The sequence below is a fragment of the Anolis carolinensis genome, chromosome 4 (genome assembly GCF_035594765.1).
Source record: "Anolis carolinensis isolate JA03-04 chromosome 4, rAnoCar3.1.pri, whole genome shotgun sequence".
Taxonomy (NCBI): domain Eukaryota; kingdom Metazoa; phylum Chordata; class Lepidosauria; order Squamata; family Dactyloidae; genus Anolis; species Anolis carolinensis.
In genome coordinates, this window is record NC_085844.1 from 77,607,542 (window position 1) to 77,625,170 (window position 17,629).

At 40.6% G+C, this 17,629-nt stretch overlaps 1 protein-coding gene across 9 annotated transcripts in view; it reads left to right on the forward strand.

Annotated features, from left to right (window-relative positions):
• Positions 1–17,629, forward strand: part of kif13a (kinesin family member 13A) — an 84,578-nt gene that overhangs the window by 13,291 nt on the left and 53,658 nt on the right. For all 9 annotated transcript variants that reach the window (XM_062980682.1, XM_062980680.1, XM_062980681.1 and 6 more), the window contains exon 3: positions 16,978–16,990. In XM_062980682.1, the coding sequence (XP_062836752.1) occupies positions 16,978–16,990 (13 nt within the window). The remainder of the gene's footprint in view (positions 1–16,977; positions 16,991–17,629) is intronic.

Consider the following 17,629-nt stretch of genomic DNA (forward strand, 5'->3'; position numbering starts at 1 on the left):
TGGATACATTTAATTCATATGGATAGTGTAATTCCCTATATGTGATGGATATTTTTCATTATTGTGAGGGCAAATCTTCTTGCTTTAGAGGTCTTCCCTTAGAGATTTCATCTGAGCAAAATTGGTGTCCTAATAATGAGCTGGAGAATACTTTCTTTGTATTTTTGAGCTGATAGGAGCCTCAAGGGCAGAAAATGTCTGGGTTATAATAATTAACTGTTCTCAAAATTTTGTGGTGTTTCCCCAAGCAATTTGCATGTAATGAAACATTCAAGCCTAGAATTTCTACGTTTGATACTTGCCTTCTTCTATTCATTTCATGGCATCAAATCATAAAAGTTTCCCAGTTCACTATACCCATAAAAAAGGAACAGAACAGAAAGAACTTGAATTAAAACAAATAGAATTGCAACTGACTTCCAGAGTAACAGCCCTGTTATGTGCATGCTTTGCCAAGAATATAATTACCTAGCTATCCCAGATGATTCAAGAAGAACTTACTGTAGTATGTTTCTAGGTTATTCCAGCCTGGTTTTCGCTCTCCTGTTCATCCGTTTCCTGAGCAATCTTAAAAAATGTTCCTAGTAACTACTGGTAAAAGGTAGAAAGTGCTAACTTTTTTTAAACAATGTTCCAGTTCTACTATTTTAAGTTTTTTCAAACAATGGCTCATGCTAGATTTGTTTGTTTGTTTGTTTTGATGGGGCATAGGAGGCATTCTGGCATCTAGTCCGTTAACTGGTTCTACATCAATTTTTGTCTTCTGAGATCTTTGCTCCCTTTGGTACTGGGATATCATGTGCTTCACACAGGCTACTGCATGAGCTTTGGTAGAGGTTGTAAAGGTTCTTCTTACAGAACACCACTATTTTGAAGAGAAAGCTAGAGTGTATTGAATTTCTATCTTCATGACACTCTCATTAAAAATAGTCTGAAGGATATGTACATATACTTTGTAGAGAGATCTTTATAAATTTTAGAACTCTTTTATTCCACAGTTTCATTTTTAGTGCTTGCAGAATACAGAATTTATTTGGGTATGTTGCAAACCATGTGATAATGTTTGCGGCTCCTACAGGACACACGCCGGGAAACGTGGAAGACTCGGAAGAGGTGGCGAGACTTCCAAATCCCTCTTCCGAGTCCTCCATGTTTCCCGGCGTGGCCCAGCTGGAGCAGCAGCAGAAAAAGGAACCTGGCCGGGGCTTGTAATGGAGAGAAAGGCCACTTAACTATTAAAATAATGTTTAATTAAAATAAATATAGTGCCCTACTTTGCAGATTTTCACGTATCATGGGTGGTCCTGGAACGTAATCCCTGCAATAAGTGAGGGAACACTGTACACTCATGTATAAGGTGACCTCAAGTGTAAATTGAGGACAGCTTTTGGGGACCAAATTATCAATTTTTCTACCATCTCAGTTATTGTAGATAAACTCAGGTTAAAATCTAGAGGCATGTAATGAACAACTCATTTCCTCTCCTGCACAGAGGGAACATTCTTAGGAAGAGCTAAAGAGAAGAGCAGCTGTTTATTGGAAGGATTACAATGAGGGGGTGTAACTGCATTGCTGATCTTAAAATGTCAACATCTATACATACAGGGAAAAGAATATAAATGAGGAATGAGAATGCAGCCTGAAAAAAAGGAGTGGGGAGGGGACAAGAACAAGGAATGCAGCCTGCCTCTATTGGAGACCCAGTGCAAAGACAATGACAAGAGAGAGGTGAAAAGCTCCCACCACATTATTGAAAAGATGTCCAACATTTTTATTGGGGAATGTTTTTAGAGTCTTATTTTTCCAGGCAGTCTATTCCATTGTCAAACCGTTTCTTCAGTGAAATGTGATTGCTCCTAATATTTAGGTGGAATCTCTTGTAATTTGTATCCATCTGTTTATGTTTTAGTCTCTGGAGCAGTTGAAAATAAAGCAACCCGTTTTCAATTCATTGCACTGATGCTGCATTCCAATACAATAAAACAGAGTTAGAAATTGTTTTTGAGGCATTTTTAAAATTCAAGATTAACCTCATGGTCTCCAAACATGTTTTAATTAAATGAGTATTTTGAGACACACACACACACCTCTAATAGCTCCTACATCACAAATTTTTTTCAAAGTGTGTGATCCACTGAATTGAACTGAGGGAAGGGAATAGACTGGAAGATAAAATATGGAAACTTTCACTTAATTATTTAAGTGTAGTAGCATTGTGTGAGCAACATTAAATACATTCAGGATCACAAAGGAGTTCATTGCAGCTTACTTAAAATACAGTAGAGTCTAACTTATCCAACACTCGCTTATCCAACATTCTGGATTATCCAACACATTTTTGTAATCAATGTTTTCAATACATCCTGATATTTTGGTGCTAAATTCATAAATACAGTAATTACTACATAGCATTACTGCGTATTGAACTACTTTTTCTGTCAAATTTGTTGTATAACATGATGTTTTGGTGCTTAATTTGTAAAATCATAACCTAATTTGATGTTTAATAGGTATTCCTTAATCCCTCCTTATTATCCAACATATTCGCTTATCCAACATTCTGCTGGCCCATTTATGTTGGATAAGTGAGACTCTACTGTAACAACATACAATATAATATGTAATATACAGAACTCAACATAAAATCCACAGGGGAGACTTGAAGACAGTACATGCCACAAGAAGATCTGTGGCTGCTTGAGAATTAAACAAACAAATCCACCCCTCCATCCTATTCCATTTCAGGGCTCCTTTTCCATTCTTCTTCAGTTGTTCCAAACCCAGCTCTTCGATTGCTTCCCAGCTATTCCTTCACTTCATTGTGCTCTCTGGCAACAGAACCATGTGATACATTTCTTCCAGTGGCAATATTTCTACTACTTACTTAGGCCTTTCCGTGTTACAAGTTATCTTCCAGAGGAAAAGTCATCCAGGCTAAAATTATGGTGTTCTAGAAAATTAGCTTGTTAAAGTTTAGAATTAACCTCAGTGTTTACTAAGAAAATTTGTGACAAATGAATTACAATAGTTATTTTCAAGCTCATATTGAGGGGAAGAAAAACGTTTTTATTCCCCCTTCCCCACTGCAGGGATGGCTACATTGTGCAATTAAAGCAGTATCAGACTGTACTGTCTCTACAGTGTAGATACATCCTAAGTGCACTGTACTCCATCATCATGAAAAGCAAATGGATTTACAATGGAAGTAGGTTTATTGGGATTTTTTTTTGTGATTGATTTGTTCACTTGAAATTGTTGTCCAGATAAATGCTCAGACTTCGACCAAGAAGTAGAAAGATAAATGAGTTTTGTGGAAGATGGAATGGCAGTTCAAAGCATACATCTGGGATAGCCTTGAATTGTATAGTTCATTTTATTTTCTCTCAAAGTTGAAATCATTATTCTGTAAAACTGCATATATATTTATTTTGTAAGAAAATGAAAATTAAGGATCTATGTGCTTCTGCAGTGACTTTTGTAGATTTCCATATATATGATGTCCAACAGCCAAAATTTTGTTTTATTTATGTTAAAAAGTAAAACACAATAGCAACACGTCTTTCAAGATAAGGTGAGTCAGGTGTTTTGATACCCGAGGCTGAAAATCCCTGGCAGTAAAAATTCAGCAATAATTACATTAAACCTTACAATGTACTGCCTTTTTGTAACATCCAAAATCAGTTGTCTGAGGTAGCTGCTTCTTTCAGATGATGGATGTAGATGGCTTCCTTCTGTTGGTTGAGGTTTCCTGCTGCGTAGGGTTTCAGTGGCCGAAAAAAGCCACATTGTGGTTTTAGCAAGAGTTTCAAAATTTCATATTAAAACAAAGAAGACACAGTAGTAGTCACAGATGATAAGAAATATGACTGGAGAATCTAAAGCAAGTGAACACCCTTGGGAGGGGTTGGAGTATACAAAGGGAGAGCAGAAATGAGATAGTGGTGCAATATTTTAAAGAGAATATGTATAGAAATAACCCTCACCCACCTACCACCCCATCTAAAAAAATGAATATGAAAACAAAACATTAAATGAAAAAGGGAATGTTGCATTTTAGAAAAAGGAGTAACAAAATGTACTGTATACAGATAATGTAGAAAATCAGCATTTCAAACCTGTGAATGCCTTACTAAGGTGAATTACAAAAAAGGCCTACATGAAGATTGAAGTGAAATATAAGAATCAGTGGGCTAAATGAAACAGAATAACAGGTCATAGGAGAGATAATCTTAACTGATTAGACTAAGAGAAAAGATCAATAAGAGCAATAGAAACAGTGAATAGAAAATGAAAAAAAATTCAGCATATAAACAAATATGGCTTACTCAATCATGTGTCACAGGAATTTCATAATTAATGTTCTATTCCACAGGCAAAGAATAAGCAACCTTTGAGTACTTGTGTTGCAGCAATTTAGGGACATCTCATTTTTAAGTGCTTTCTCGTAAGAAAGGTTCTCTGCTAAGAAGAATGTTGGAGATATGGGATAGCTTAGATATACCTTCTTCAGACGCATAACGTGTGTATGTTTAATTTAATATTTTGTTAAAAAAACTTGTATCTCTCTATAATAAAATTTCAAGGCAGTGTACAAGTGAAAGGAAATAGAAATAAATATTTACTGAAGTTATCTGTCTTGCATCCTGAAATAGTACAATTTAAAATATTAGCTCTAGAACGTATAGAAACAAATCTTGTTTCATCAAGCACTTAATTCCTTTTTCTGTTGCTTAACTGTTATGATTGAGCCTCGTGGCTCTGTTTCTGACAGGCGTGGGCGTAAGACTCCTCGAGAGTCGGATACTCTCGAGGAGCGAGAGAGAAAAAGACTGCGAGACATATTTGCAGCACCATCTGACGAAGAGTCTTTCGAAGGGTTTACGGAGAGAATGGAGGAAGGGCTGGTTAGCTCAGAGGAGGATGAGATGGATTGGACTCGGGTAAGGGAGGAATTGGGGGCCACTGGTCATGATGGGGCAGAAGATGAATGGGGACCTTCAGGATTAGACCCATGGCTTAGCTGGAGGGATGGGACGGGATCCACAGCTGGAGATGCTGTTGGGCGTAGTCAGAGGTGTTCCAGCTCTGACGAGGAAAGTGATGAGGAAACGCCCGGGTTAAGGAGGACAGCTGACAGTGATGAAGATTTGTAACTGGCATAAAATGGGGCTTGGGAGCAATTGCAAATTGCGTCGGGCAAGGTAATCTGGGCAAACGCTTGGGATTCGTGTGTGTGTGTGGGACGCTTCCCTGAAGACTTGTGTACTTTCCTGTGCTGAGACGTAAGTTGATTGGAATCCAGGGTCAGACGGCGGGAGGGATTGTGTGGGCATTTGTTTGTGCAAACCTGTGTTTACTCTTATTAGCTTGACCTTCCGTCGTCTTCTTGACGGACGCCATCTCCTGCTTTGAGAACTCGGACTGAACTGACCACGGCTTGTCTTCCCCCTTCTTGGACTTGGAAAAACTACAAACGTCTGCTTCTGGCTTTGATCTACGGAACGGAACTGGTCTACTCTACTGCTAAAATCCCTAGCTGAATTGTTCGTGTTGGAATCCTGTCTGCTGTGTGTGTGTGTGTGGGAGCGACGCAAGTTACTCTAAACACAGTGTTGGCAGCAGAGAGGAATCTGCTGCCAATTAGTTGCATTCTTTATCTTTTGTTCCTTGGCTTTCGTTTTGTTTACACCCAGGCTGAAGAAAGCAGTTTGTTTTTACCCGGATTAAACTCCGGTTTAATCCGGTTTATCTTTTGAACATTTACTTTTGCCCCTTTTTGCTCCTAAAGGCAAAAATTGCCTGGCCCTTGTGTTTTACGGGCATTTTTGAGTTCTGTAATCTAATAAACTCTGTTACTTTGAATCTTGTGGCGTTCTGTCCTTGACAGATTGCCCGACGCCCATAAAAGGTTTATTGCAGCAATAAACCCGTCAGGAAGACGATGGATGAGTTAAGAGCCAAATTAGACCAATTGCAAACGGCTTTTACCGTTAGCCAAACCGCTCATGCCGTGAAAGGACATGTTTTGACTCCTGAACGCTTTGACGGAACCAGGTGCAAGTTGCCAACCTTTTTGGCACAAGTGGAGCTTTATTTTTCTCAGCTCAGTGCTCATGCTTTTCCCACAGACACTAGCAAGGTGGCCTTTATTTTGAGTTTGTTGACCGGTCCCGCAGGACAATGGGCCACTAATTTAATTTTGGGAAATGACCCAGTCAAGGACAATTTGAATAATTTCAAAAAGTTGTTAACTGATACTTTTGGGGATCCTCTCCGCACGGAGAACGCTGGGTGGGCTCTGTATCGGTTGAAACAGGGAAAGGGGACTGTTTTGGATTACTTGAATAAGTTTAACCTGTATCGCCACCAGCTGGATTGGGGGGAAAATGCATTCATGCTTTTATTTACTGCCGGGTTAAATGATATGCTCCAGGATGAACTAGCACGCTTGGAGCCGGCTGAAAGCTGGGACGCCTTAGTAGCTAAGGTGCTGCGTTTAGACGCAAGGTTCGAGGCTCGTAAACATTCAAAAGCAATGTGTGCGCCACCCATGCATGTAACCAGGGCACCTGTGGTGATGGGGGAAGAGCCCATGGAGCTTGGGGTCTTTAAGAAGCTGTCTACAGAGGAAAAGAGCCGTAGGAGGCAGCTGGGCTTGTGTTTGTACTGTGGGAATGCTGGGCATTTTGCCAAAAGTTGTAATGTGAAACCTTCCCAGCTTTCGGGAAAAGGCCAGCCCTAGTGCGACGTGAGTCCAACGCACTAGGGCTCCTCAAGCAGTCAACTGAGGGGAGGAAGCATGTTTTCGTACCCATTACATTATCTGTTGGGGGAAGGGAACTTGTTTCTACTCTGGCACTGCTGGACTCAGGGGCCACGGTCTCTTATGTAGATATTGAGTTTGCTAAGAAGCATGGCATTCCTAAGGTGCGCAAAGCATGCGACGTGTGGGTGGAAGGAGCAGATGGGAGACTGCTGGAGACTGGGGTGGTTAACCAGGAAACCTCAGCAGTAACGTGGGAGGTGCAGGGAGTAACGGGAACGTTTGTGTGGGATATTACGAGCTTGCCTAGATATGATGTGATCCTGGGGATGGATTGGCTAGCTGTAGTAAACCCACAAGTAGATTGGGCAACACGTAAAGTGATTTTAAAGAGGCAGGATTGTTGCACTCTAAATGTTACTCATTCTGATATGGAGGGAGTGCCTGCTGAGTATGGGGAGTTCTCTGATGTATTTTGTAAAAAAGAAGCGGACAAATTACCACCGCACAGGCCATATGATTGCGCCATCAAGTTGGCAGAAGGTGCAAAACTGCCAGCAGGGAGGCTGTATGCCTTGACTGTACCGGAAAGGCAAGCTTTGCGGGAGTTTCTAGATGAAAATTTAGCCAAGGGGTTTATTCGCCCATCTAGTTCTCCAACTGCGGCACCAGTATTCTTTGTAGCCAAAAAGACTGGGGAACTTAGGCTGGTCTGCGACTATCGGATCCTAAACAAATACACCATTCGGGATAGGTACCCGCTCCCTTTAATCTCGGAACTGTTATCAAGGGTGCAAGGGGCTAAGGTCTTTACCAAGCTTGACCTGCGGGGGGCCTATAACTTAATCCGTATACGGGAAGGGGATGAATGGAAGACGGCATTTAACACGTGTTTCGGATGCCACGAGTTCCGAGTCATGCCTTTTGGGCTTTGTAATGCTCCTGCGGTCTTCCAGAGGTTCATGAACGATGTGTTCAGGGACCTAATTGACCAATTTTTAGTGATTTATTTGGATGATATCTTGATTTTTTCTAAGGACGAGAAAGAACATCGTCAACATGTCAAGCAGGTTCTGCACCGACTGCGGGCTAATGGGCTTTTCGCCAAGGCTTCCAAGTGCGTCTTTCATGTGCCTGAAGTGGAGTTCCTAGGTCATGTAGTGTCAGGTAGGGAACTTAAAATGGACCCACATAAGGTTGACGCCGTCAACTCATGGCAGGAGCTGAAGACTAAGAAGGATGTACAAAGGTTCTTAGGTTTCGCTAATTACTACCGGGAGTTTATTCCGAATTTTGCAAAGCTCACGGTACCTTTGACGCAGCTTCTGCGCAAGAAACAGCCATTTGTGTGGGGGCGGGAAGCTCACGAGGCGTTTCTACAACTTAAGTCTAGTTTTCAATCGGATAACATACTAACCCATCCTGATGTTGACAAACCGTTCGTGGTAGAAGCGGACGCTTCTAGCTACGCGTTGGGGGCTGTATTGTCTCAGAAGGATTCCTCAGGGACCTTGCGTCCCTGTGGATTTTACTCGCGGCAACTAACACCCTTCGAGCAGAACTATACCATATGGGAGAAGGAGTTGTTGGCGATTAAGGTGGCGTTTGAGGTGTGGCGGCACTGGCTTGAAGGGGCACGGCATCAGATCGTGGTCAGGTCTGATCATAAGAACTTAGAGCACTTGCAAACAGCAAAGAAGTTAAACCAGCGTCAAATCCGCTGGGCTTTGTTTTTCTCCAGGTTTAACTTCAAGGTGCAGTTCGTGGAGGGGAAGGCAAACTTGCGGGCCGATGCTTTATCCCGCAAGCCAGAATTTAAGACCAATGAGCAGGTAGTATGTCAGACCATCTTGCCTACTGCCTCGCTGTGTGTTGTAGATAATGAGCTCGGGTTACATGATCAGATCCTTGAGGCTCAGAAAGATGATGTGTGGACACAGGAGCAACTGATGCTGCTCTCAGCAGGTAACCGTACCATACTGCCGCATCTCCAAGATCAAGACGGGGTATTGGTGCGTAGGGGGCAGGTTTACGTACCAGTGGGGGCCCTCAGGTTGGAGGTGATTAGAGCCCACCATGACGAACCCATGGCTGGGCACTTTGGCAGGTTCAAGACCGTACAGCTTATCACCAGGAGCTACTGGTGGCCAAAGATGCGGCAAGACATTCTGCGCTTTTGTGACAGCTGCGCCGTTTGCCAGCAGAGTAAGACGCCTGTTGGGCGCCCTAGAGGGTTGTTGTCGTCTTTACCTGTTCCGGAGAGGCCATGGCAAATCATTTCCATGGATTTCATTTCAGATTTGCCTAAGTCTGGGGGTTATACTTGTATTTGGGTGGTGGTGGATTTATTTAGTAAACTGGCTCATTTTATTCCTTGTTCAACCATTCCGGCGGCCCCTACGTTGGCCTTACTATTTACAAAGCACATCTATCGCTTGCACGGAGCACCCGAGGTGATTATTTCCGATAGGGCTCCGCAATTTGTGTCACGCTTTTGGAAACACTTCCATGAGTGCTTGGGGACTAAGTTAAACGTGTCGTCCGCCTTCCATCCGCAAACGGATGGACAGTCGGAACGGGTTAATGGGCTCTTAGAGCAGTATCTGCGTTGTTTTTGTTTAGATCAACCCACGGCTTGGGTGAAGTGGTTACCGGTGGCGGAATTTGCTTACAACAATGCGGTGCACACGTCTAGTCAGCATACGCCGTTTGAGCTTACTTATGGCTTTCACCCACGGGGAGGTGTGGCGCCGTCGACCAATGTGGTCTCTTCGGACCCTGTGTACCGCTCTACGGAAATGGCTGCATTGCATGATGTTGCCCGTCGCTTACTGTTGGAAGCTAAGGCAACGCAGAAGACTCAGGCTGACCGCCACAGGCAGGCAGGGGAGGAGTTGGAAGAAGGGGATTTGGTGTGGTTATCTTCCAAACATATTAAACAGGCTGGGGGAAAGTTTGCGCCTCGGTATTTGGGTCCCTTTCCTATCGTTAAAAAGATTTCTTCTGTTGCGTTTCGTTTGCGTTTACCGTCTAGTTTAAAGGTCCATCCAGTCTTTCATCGTTCGCTGTTGAAACTTGATACCTCTAGTCGTCGTGGTGCTATAGCGGAGGGTATCACTGCCACTTCTCCGCCATCGGGGGAGGAGGCCTTTGTGAGAGGGGATAGTGTTATGATTGAGCCTCGTGGCTCTGTTTCTGACAGGCGTGGGCGTAAGACTCCTCGAGAGTCGGATACTCTCGAGGAGCGAGAGAGAAAAAGACTGCGAGACATATTTGCAGCACCATCTGACGAAGAGTCTTTCGAAGGGTTTACGGAGAGAATGGAGGAAGGGCTGGTTAGCTCAGAGGAGGATGAGATGGATTGGACTCGGGTAAGGGAGGAATTGGGGGCCACTGGTCATGATGGGGCAGAAGATGAATGGGGACCTTCAGGATTAGACCCATGGCTTAGCTGGAGGGATGGGACGGGATCCACAGCTGGAGATGCTGTTGGGCGTAGTCAGAGGTGTTCCAGCTCTGACGAGGAAAGTGATGAGGAAACGCCCGGGTTAAGGAGGACAGCTGACAGTGATGAAGATTTGTAACTGGCATAAAATGGGGCTTGGGAGCAATTGCAAATTGCGTCGGGCAAGGTAATCTGGGCAAACGCTTGGGATTCGTGTGTGTGTGTGGGACGCTTCCCTGAAGACTTGTGTACTTTCCTGTGCTGAGACGTAAGTTGATTGGAATCCAGGGTCAGACGGCGGGAGGGATTGTGTGGGCATTTGTTTGTGCAAACCTGTGTTTACTCTTATTAGCTTGACCTTCCGTCGTCTTCTTGACGGACGCCATCTCCTGCTTTGAGAACTCGGACTGAACTGACCACGGCTTGTCTTCCCCCTTCTTGGACTTGGAAAAACTACAAACGTCTGCTTCTGGCTTTGATCTACGGAACGGAACTGGTCTACTCTACTGCTAAAATCCCTAGCTGAATTGTTCGTGTTGGAATCCTGTCTGCTGTGTGTGTGTGTGTGGGAGCGACGCAAGTTACTCTAAACACAGTGTTGGCAGCAGAGAGGAATCTGCTGCCAATTAGTTGCATTCTTTATCTTTTGTTCCTTGGCTTTCGTTTTGTTTACACCCAGGCTGAAGAAAGCAGTTTGTTTTTACCCGGATTAAACTCCGGTTTAATCCGGTTTATCTTTTGAACATTTACTTTTGCCCCTTTTTGCTCCTAAAGGCAAAAATTGCCTGGCCCTTGTGTTTTACGGGCATTTTTGAGTTCTGTAATCTAATAAACTCTGTTACTTTGAATCTTGTGGCGTTCTGTCCTTGACATTAACAATAGCATCTTGAGTGCCCATAGGTGGTATTTTTTTCCAAATAAAGTGATCTTTTCTTGAACAATATAAATAACCTGTGAGCAAATAGAGAGCTTGGAATGTTTTTAAATGATAAAGAATATGTTTTTTGCATCTTACCATTGTCCTGTTAAAAAGTTCGTTCAGATATATAAATCATAATGTTTTTTACTGCAGTTCCCATACCGTATTATGCTACTGAATTGTCATTTTTCTAGTTATACTCCTTTTGCTACCAGGCTCTACTTCTATTAAATCAATCCCTTTGAGGTTAAGTCATATATCAAATGTCAGAAAGATTTCTTATTTTCTGCCTTTTAAAGATCAGAAATCAGTATTTCTTATTCTAGGTTCTGAGAATTCCAGAGTGACACATGAACAATTATACTAATGAAATGAACATTTATACTAATGTTTTCAAGGTCACTGCCTTGTGTTAATTGACTAGGATTGTGATAGCTACATTTTAGTTGTTCTGGCAATGACTTGCAAACATAGGCTATTTCCATTTTAAAGAAGGAAATGCTAAACTTGACAAATTATCTTTAACTTTCTTAGTAGAATTCTATAGTTTCAGTATTGTTTGTCAGGCTTACATCAATTTGTTCTGCAGTTGAGTAGTTGGAAAAATATGGTATGTGACACTGATATGTGGGTAGTCATTGAAGTGTTTGTTGGATGTGGGAAATCTGAGTTTGTCCATTCAGCCATAAAACCCGCTAATTGACATTGGGCCAGTCACCTTTCAGCTTAATCAACCTCTTGGGGTGACTGAGTATTTGTAATATTAGTCCAGGTTTTTAGATTTCACATACAGTAATAGATAACTTGCACACTTTTATTTCAGTTTCCACATCGCTGTATGCCCTGGAGAATTATAATTTGTGTGAAAGAGAATAGATATGATTTTATTGCTGGAATGCCTTTAGCTATGCTTACTTCTGGTGTATTCGTTAAAATCAATACATACTTTATGGCAATTCTGTGTACATCTTTTAACAATATCATGCATGTGAAAAAGCTGTATTTGTTTAAGTTGCTTTAAGATTATAGCCCCAAGCCTGTAGCTAGCAGAATGACAGCGTGAGAACTCATTAAACAAAGTGATCGCTGAAAAAGTTTCATTCCATGTTAATTGCTTTCCATATTAACTATGACTCCTGGCTGAGCTGATCATTTGCATGACTACATTCTGACCCCAAAGCATTCTTCTAGATGCACAAACAGCCCGCCATTCCCGTGCTGGAATGGAAACTATTTCATAATGGTTTCTTGGTGGGAGCTGTTATTACTTAAAAACAGTTAAGACTCTTTGCCAACTTATAGAAATAATCACAGTTACTTTCAAAAAATGATATTTAATTATTTAAGTTTAATTATATTTCTGTTGGAATGTTGGATGTTGGTGTTACTTGCTGGTTTAATTATTTTAAAGGGAACTTTTTCTGTTCGGGATTGTCTTCTCACAGGAGAAACTTTTCAGGGTACACATGTTAGCAGTAAGTGATTGAAGCACACTGTGTTCCTGCCTGTTCTTTCATGCTTGGGTATGTAGAGTTCCTAATCTTCTTCTTTGTGAGAGATCCATTCCTAATTTTGCTTTAGCCAAAAGCCCCATCAACTAGTGGGCTCCAGCATGCCAGGGCATTCCTTCACACCAATACTTGTTTGCCCTGCCCTCCAAAATGAGAGGTTGGGAGTGAGCCAGAAAACAAAACTTTGGCAGCAATATGAGAGATGTAGTAGAACCGCGATCTTGTGTAGGCATTGTTACATGTGCGGTCACTGTTGAGCTTTCTCACATCAAATATACACATGCAGTGCATACCCAAAATGAGTATCATGGCTTTTCTTTGCCTTTTTAAAGAAGTAGATCCCTGAAGTAATGAGGCAGAATAATTTGTCTGCTGGTTGACCTCTATTAACCTGTTCTTGAATTATCCAGTGCCACATAAGAAGCTGCAAACACAGCAAAAAGGCATACTTTCTGCAACATAGCATAGCTCCTGTGAAAAGTATTTTCAGCTTTGCAGTAACAGAAGGACAGCATCAATTTCTTTGCAGGAGGAGAACTGAGCCTTTTATTCTAAATATTGTTTTTCAAAGGTTGTAGAGTAATATTGAGATTTAAATATTCATGTGTTTCATAATCTTTCTTAGGTTGTGAGTCTTTTTAGTTCTTTGTTGTTTCCTCTGCCTATCAGTAGCAGCTTTTCAAAGTCTTAAAAGTCTTCCTTAGTTTTGCTTATTTACTTGAGATCTTTCTACCGGAAGCTTGGATTGTATATTTGCAAAAGGTAGTGCTCTACAGATTGGCTCTAGTGCTTTCCACCCTTATAAGAATACCACATTACCTAGAGCCTACAAAAGCATTTCATGTCCATGAGAAAGTTTTATAAAAACAAGACTATGGCACTGTGCAGGGGGCATAATCTTGGCTGTGAGTGTGGTTGAAATCATTGTAACAGGAATTGTGGCTTTCTTCAGCAGTACACTTTCACAGAACATTCTCTTTGGCACAGAAGAATTCCCACTGATTATGCCTATTCAAAGCAATGCATGAAATAATTGTTTCTATTACCTGTCAGAAAACAGATATTGTGTGAAAACATGCATTTTGATGTAGATTTGATTGAATTCTGACTTGTGTAATTTCCATGCTGTGGTTATATTGGTTTTAATCTTACAACTTCAACTTCTAAAAGAACATTTAATACCTTCATTCTTTAGGGGCTTGGACAGTTGTAGGGTAAAACAAGAAAATCCTCAGTCCAAATGAGGGTAGAAGAACAGACATGGTCGAAGGCCGTCCAGGAGCAAAGCCAGAAAAAGCTTCAGAGACAAAGGACACAGTCAAAAGCTTCCTTTAAGTACTTACATAAGTCTTGTCTAAGAGAAAACTAAGCAAGGGTGCCCTGATCTAAAGGAGAAATTCTATTCCAGCAACTTCTCCAGCCAGGAACTCAAGATTTGAAGTCACACCCAGTCATCAGCTGCAATTCATAACAGATTTCTGAAAGAAATCATCCTCATGAGAAAATCTATATACCCAAGCATGATCATGAAGTTGCTGGCTTGCTTTTAAGGCATTACCACTCCCAGAGGCTTAGTGACCACTTTATTTCAATCTCTCAGGAGAAGATCACATTAGCATTAAAGACGGAGACTTTCGTCTCTCTATTGCCTGGATTGCTCCTGCAGAAGTCTGGGAAATATATTTTAGATAATCCAGGACCTCTCTATCTGAGAATTCTGAAAGCCCGCCGTATACTACATTTCCCAGGATTCTGCAAGAGCAAACAGAGTGCTTGGGAGACGAAGACCTCCATTCTGTAATGCTAATGTGATCTTGTCTTCAATCTAACATGACACTTCATTGCCAGGGATGAACTATGAGTCTGAATTAGAGATAACATGTAACATCTGTGTTGTGCTAGTTGAATATAATAGTTGCTGATGTCTGGTCAGCATTGGCAGCCCATAGTCTAAGTAGGAGAAGGGAGCATCCAGGGGTGCCCATGCCATTACTGTGGGAAAATTGTGGTAGCCAATGGAGAAAATGCAATTCTGTATACATAATCTCAAGAGTTGCTTCCAAACTCGGGATACTTTTTCTTTACTTGATCCCGTATTGTCATATTCATATTGTACATGTATCACTAAACATTTTGAGGAGAGTAACTGCTGAGAACTTACTTGCCATAGTGCTTTCTAGCTTACTATAGAAGTCTTTATTTATGATGGAAAATAGATAGCTCCTGTGGCAAAGGACACAATTGGTGACAGAATTATCATTTGATGACAGCACATTAATTGTCAATATAAAATGGAAGTATGCTGTCTGAAAGTATGAAGTTAGTAGAAAAAGAAACTTGATACAGTAGTTTGAAAGTAGAACCACAATCTTGCATCATTAGGAATAAAATGTTGCAAAAATAACTGTATATGTATGAGAGAAAGAGAATGAGAGGGATCAAGAGAGCAGGTTTGAGGAGAATTAATACTAACACTACTTGAATATTGACGCCATTACATTGTATTAGTACGAATTTATGGTATGCATAAGAATGTGCAAGGAATGAGCAACAATAGGGAAGGCTATACAAAAAGGTCGGATCTGCATTGTTCATTAAAAAGTTGCTTTTATGTCTTGCCATTTTATTTTATCACTGGATATACCAGCTATCTTTTAATGATGTACTTTCAACATTATTTCAAAATTTTGGTCATTGAAGGGACTTCTTATGAGTGGGTGATTTATTGATTCATTTTTTAAAAAATTACATTTCATTGTGCTGTAGTAGTAATTCTTGTTTGTGTTTTCATATCATAAAATAGAGCATGTGTTTTGAGTCACCTAATTGTTTTTTGGACCACCTCAAACCCCAGCATATAGAGAAAGGCAGGATAGAAATATTGTTTTAAAAATTAAAGTTTCAGTGAAGTGCTAAATAATAATTTGGAGGCAAGCATTCATGCCCTACCAGAGATAATTATAAACTGAAGGAGTAACCAGAATTTATTACAATATTACGAAATTGGCTGCATCATTTATATCAGTCTATGTAAATTTTGCATGGAACGTCACATCTTCCCCAAAAGAGAACCCAACATTAAGCCTCATTTCACACTTGAACTCATTTACTCTAGGATATGCTTGGACCCAGGGAAGCACAAGGCGCGCTTCGAGCTTCTCTAAAGGCCCAAACGCCCGCCGAAGGGAGGAAACTTTGCCCTTTGGAGGGCGCCTGGGCCTGGTAATCCGAGTTATCCGGGTTAACCGAGATGAGGTCCGCCCATTTAACTCGGATAACAGGGATTCTACTGTATATAGCTAATAAAAACTAATAATTTCTATTAAAAAGAGCACTTAATATTTTTTTAAAAAATTAGATATAAAATGATTTTTTCCTAAATGATCACAACTCAGTTTAAAAGGAAGTGAACTTTATAACTGACAAAACAAATTCTTAAAACTGAGCAATGACTATTCTTCAAAGAGATTAAGATAAAAGCTACTTTTGACTTTGAGATAACCATGGAGAAATAAGACTGAGCATTGCAAATATCACAGCAACTTGAGTTGGCTAAAGTGTTATATAATCATCTTGGTTAACCATCCATTGGAAATACTCTTCCTCTTTCTATAGCAGACCCAATTTGAATAGTGATTTGAAGGAAACTTTGTGATAACTAGAGTTTTGTCTAATGAAAAAGATTTTACTAAACTCTTCCCAAACAAAGCAGAAAGCAATAAAGAGAATAGGAAAGTGTTCTATTATTTTTACGAGGATAAAATCCCAACATTATTTAGATGCAAATATATTTACAAATTAAAATTTATCGTCTCCTCCTCCTCTTGTATTACTAGCTACAGATAAGAAATATGTTGGTTTCTGATTTTAGGCACATAAAACGACTAGTGGTCCTATCCTCTAAGGCAGCAGAGAACAGACCTCTTTCCTCCTGTCAATGACATCATTTTAGATATTTACAAAGTGCAATCATGTCATCTCTCAATCTTTTTCTCAGAAGGCTGAACACTGCTGTGTATGTTGTGCTATTGTGCCATGTAGGGAACAGTAATTCCTGCAGATCAGATGGAAAAAACATCCACAAGTATAGGCTTTCTGTCAATGAAAGTCAGATGAAAAGACATGATGAATGTTGATTTTCAAAGAGAAAGGAAAGTATTTTTCTAGAGCAGTAAATATTAATACCTAAACCTATTAGAATAATATTGCCAACAAGTACATACAGAGTACACTGTTTGTTCAGGCACTAATAATAATTCCATTTTTTTTCACTCTTTCTACTTATGTGGATGATAAACTGACAATCCTCTTCTGCCACTGTTGGATTTCCATTCGGCAGGAAACAACCAAAAGTAAGTGGCCTTCTTACCCTCCTTGTTCTGCCAGAATGCAGTCCATTTGCTGTTTTCACAATATTATATAACACATCTGAGTATTCAAAAGCTATATCCAATGTGTTCTGATTAATAATGTGATTTATGGCTGTTTCCTGTATTACTGTTACACAGCAAGTTTATAAGAGGGCAGATAAAAGTTGAGAATTGGATAGAAAAAAGCTAGTAAGTAGTAAAACAGTCTATTGTGTTGCCTGATTAATCATATGAAAGTCTGATTCCTTGACAGTCAAATATGGCTAAAAGGCATATTTAGCAGATCTGCTTTAACAGATGCATATACTAGAACTAGACTATTAGTAAGGGAGAATCAATTTAGATGTTTGTAAATATAATAATAGACTTTATATTTTGTGGGTCCTGGACCTAAATCCATTTGGATATCAATGTATTTCCCCAATTCACTGGTCCTCATAGCTAAGCCCTTCTTCTCTTTTCTGGTGCATCAGTGAGGAATCATGCAAATAAGGAGCCCATTGCACCCCATGTTTTGCACCTGAGACAGAGTGCACCCTGCATTTCCCTTTTGGTCTGCAGCCAGGTTAGAACTTATTATTGGAACACATGGCGAGTCACTAGATTAGCCCACTGCCTATA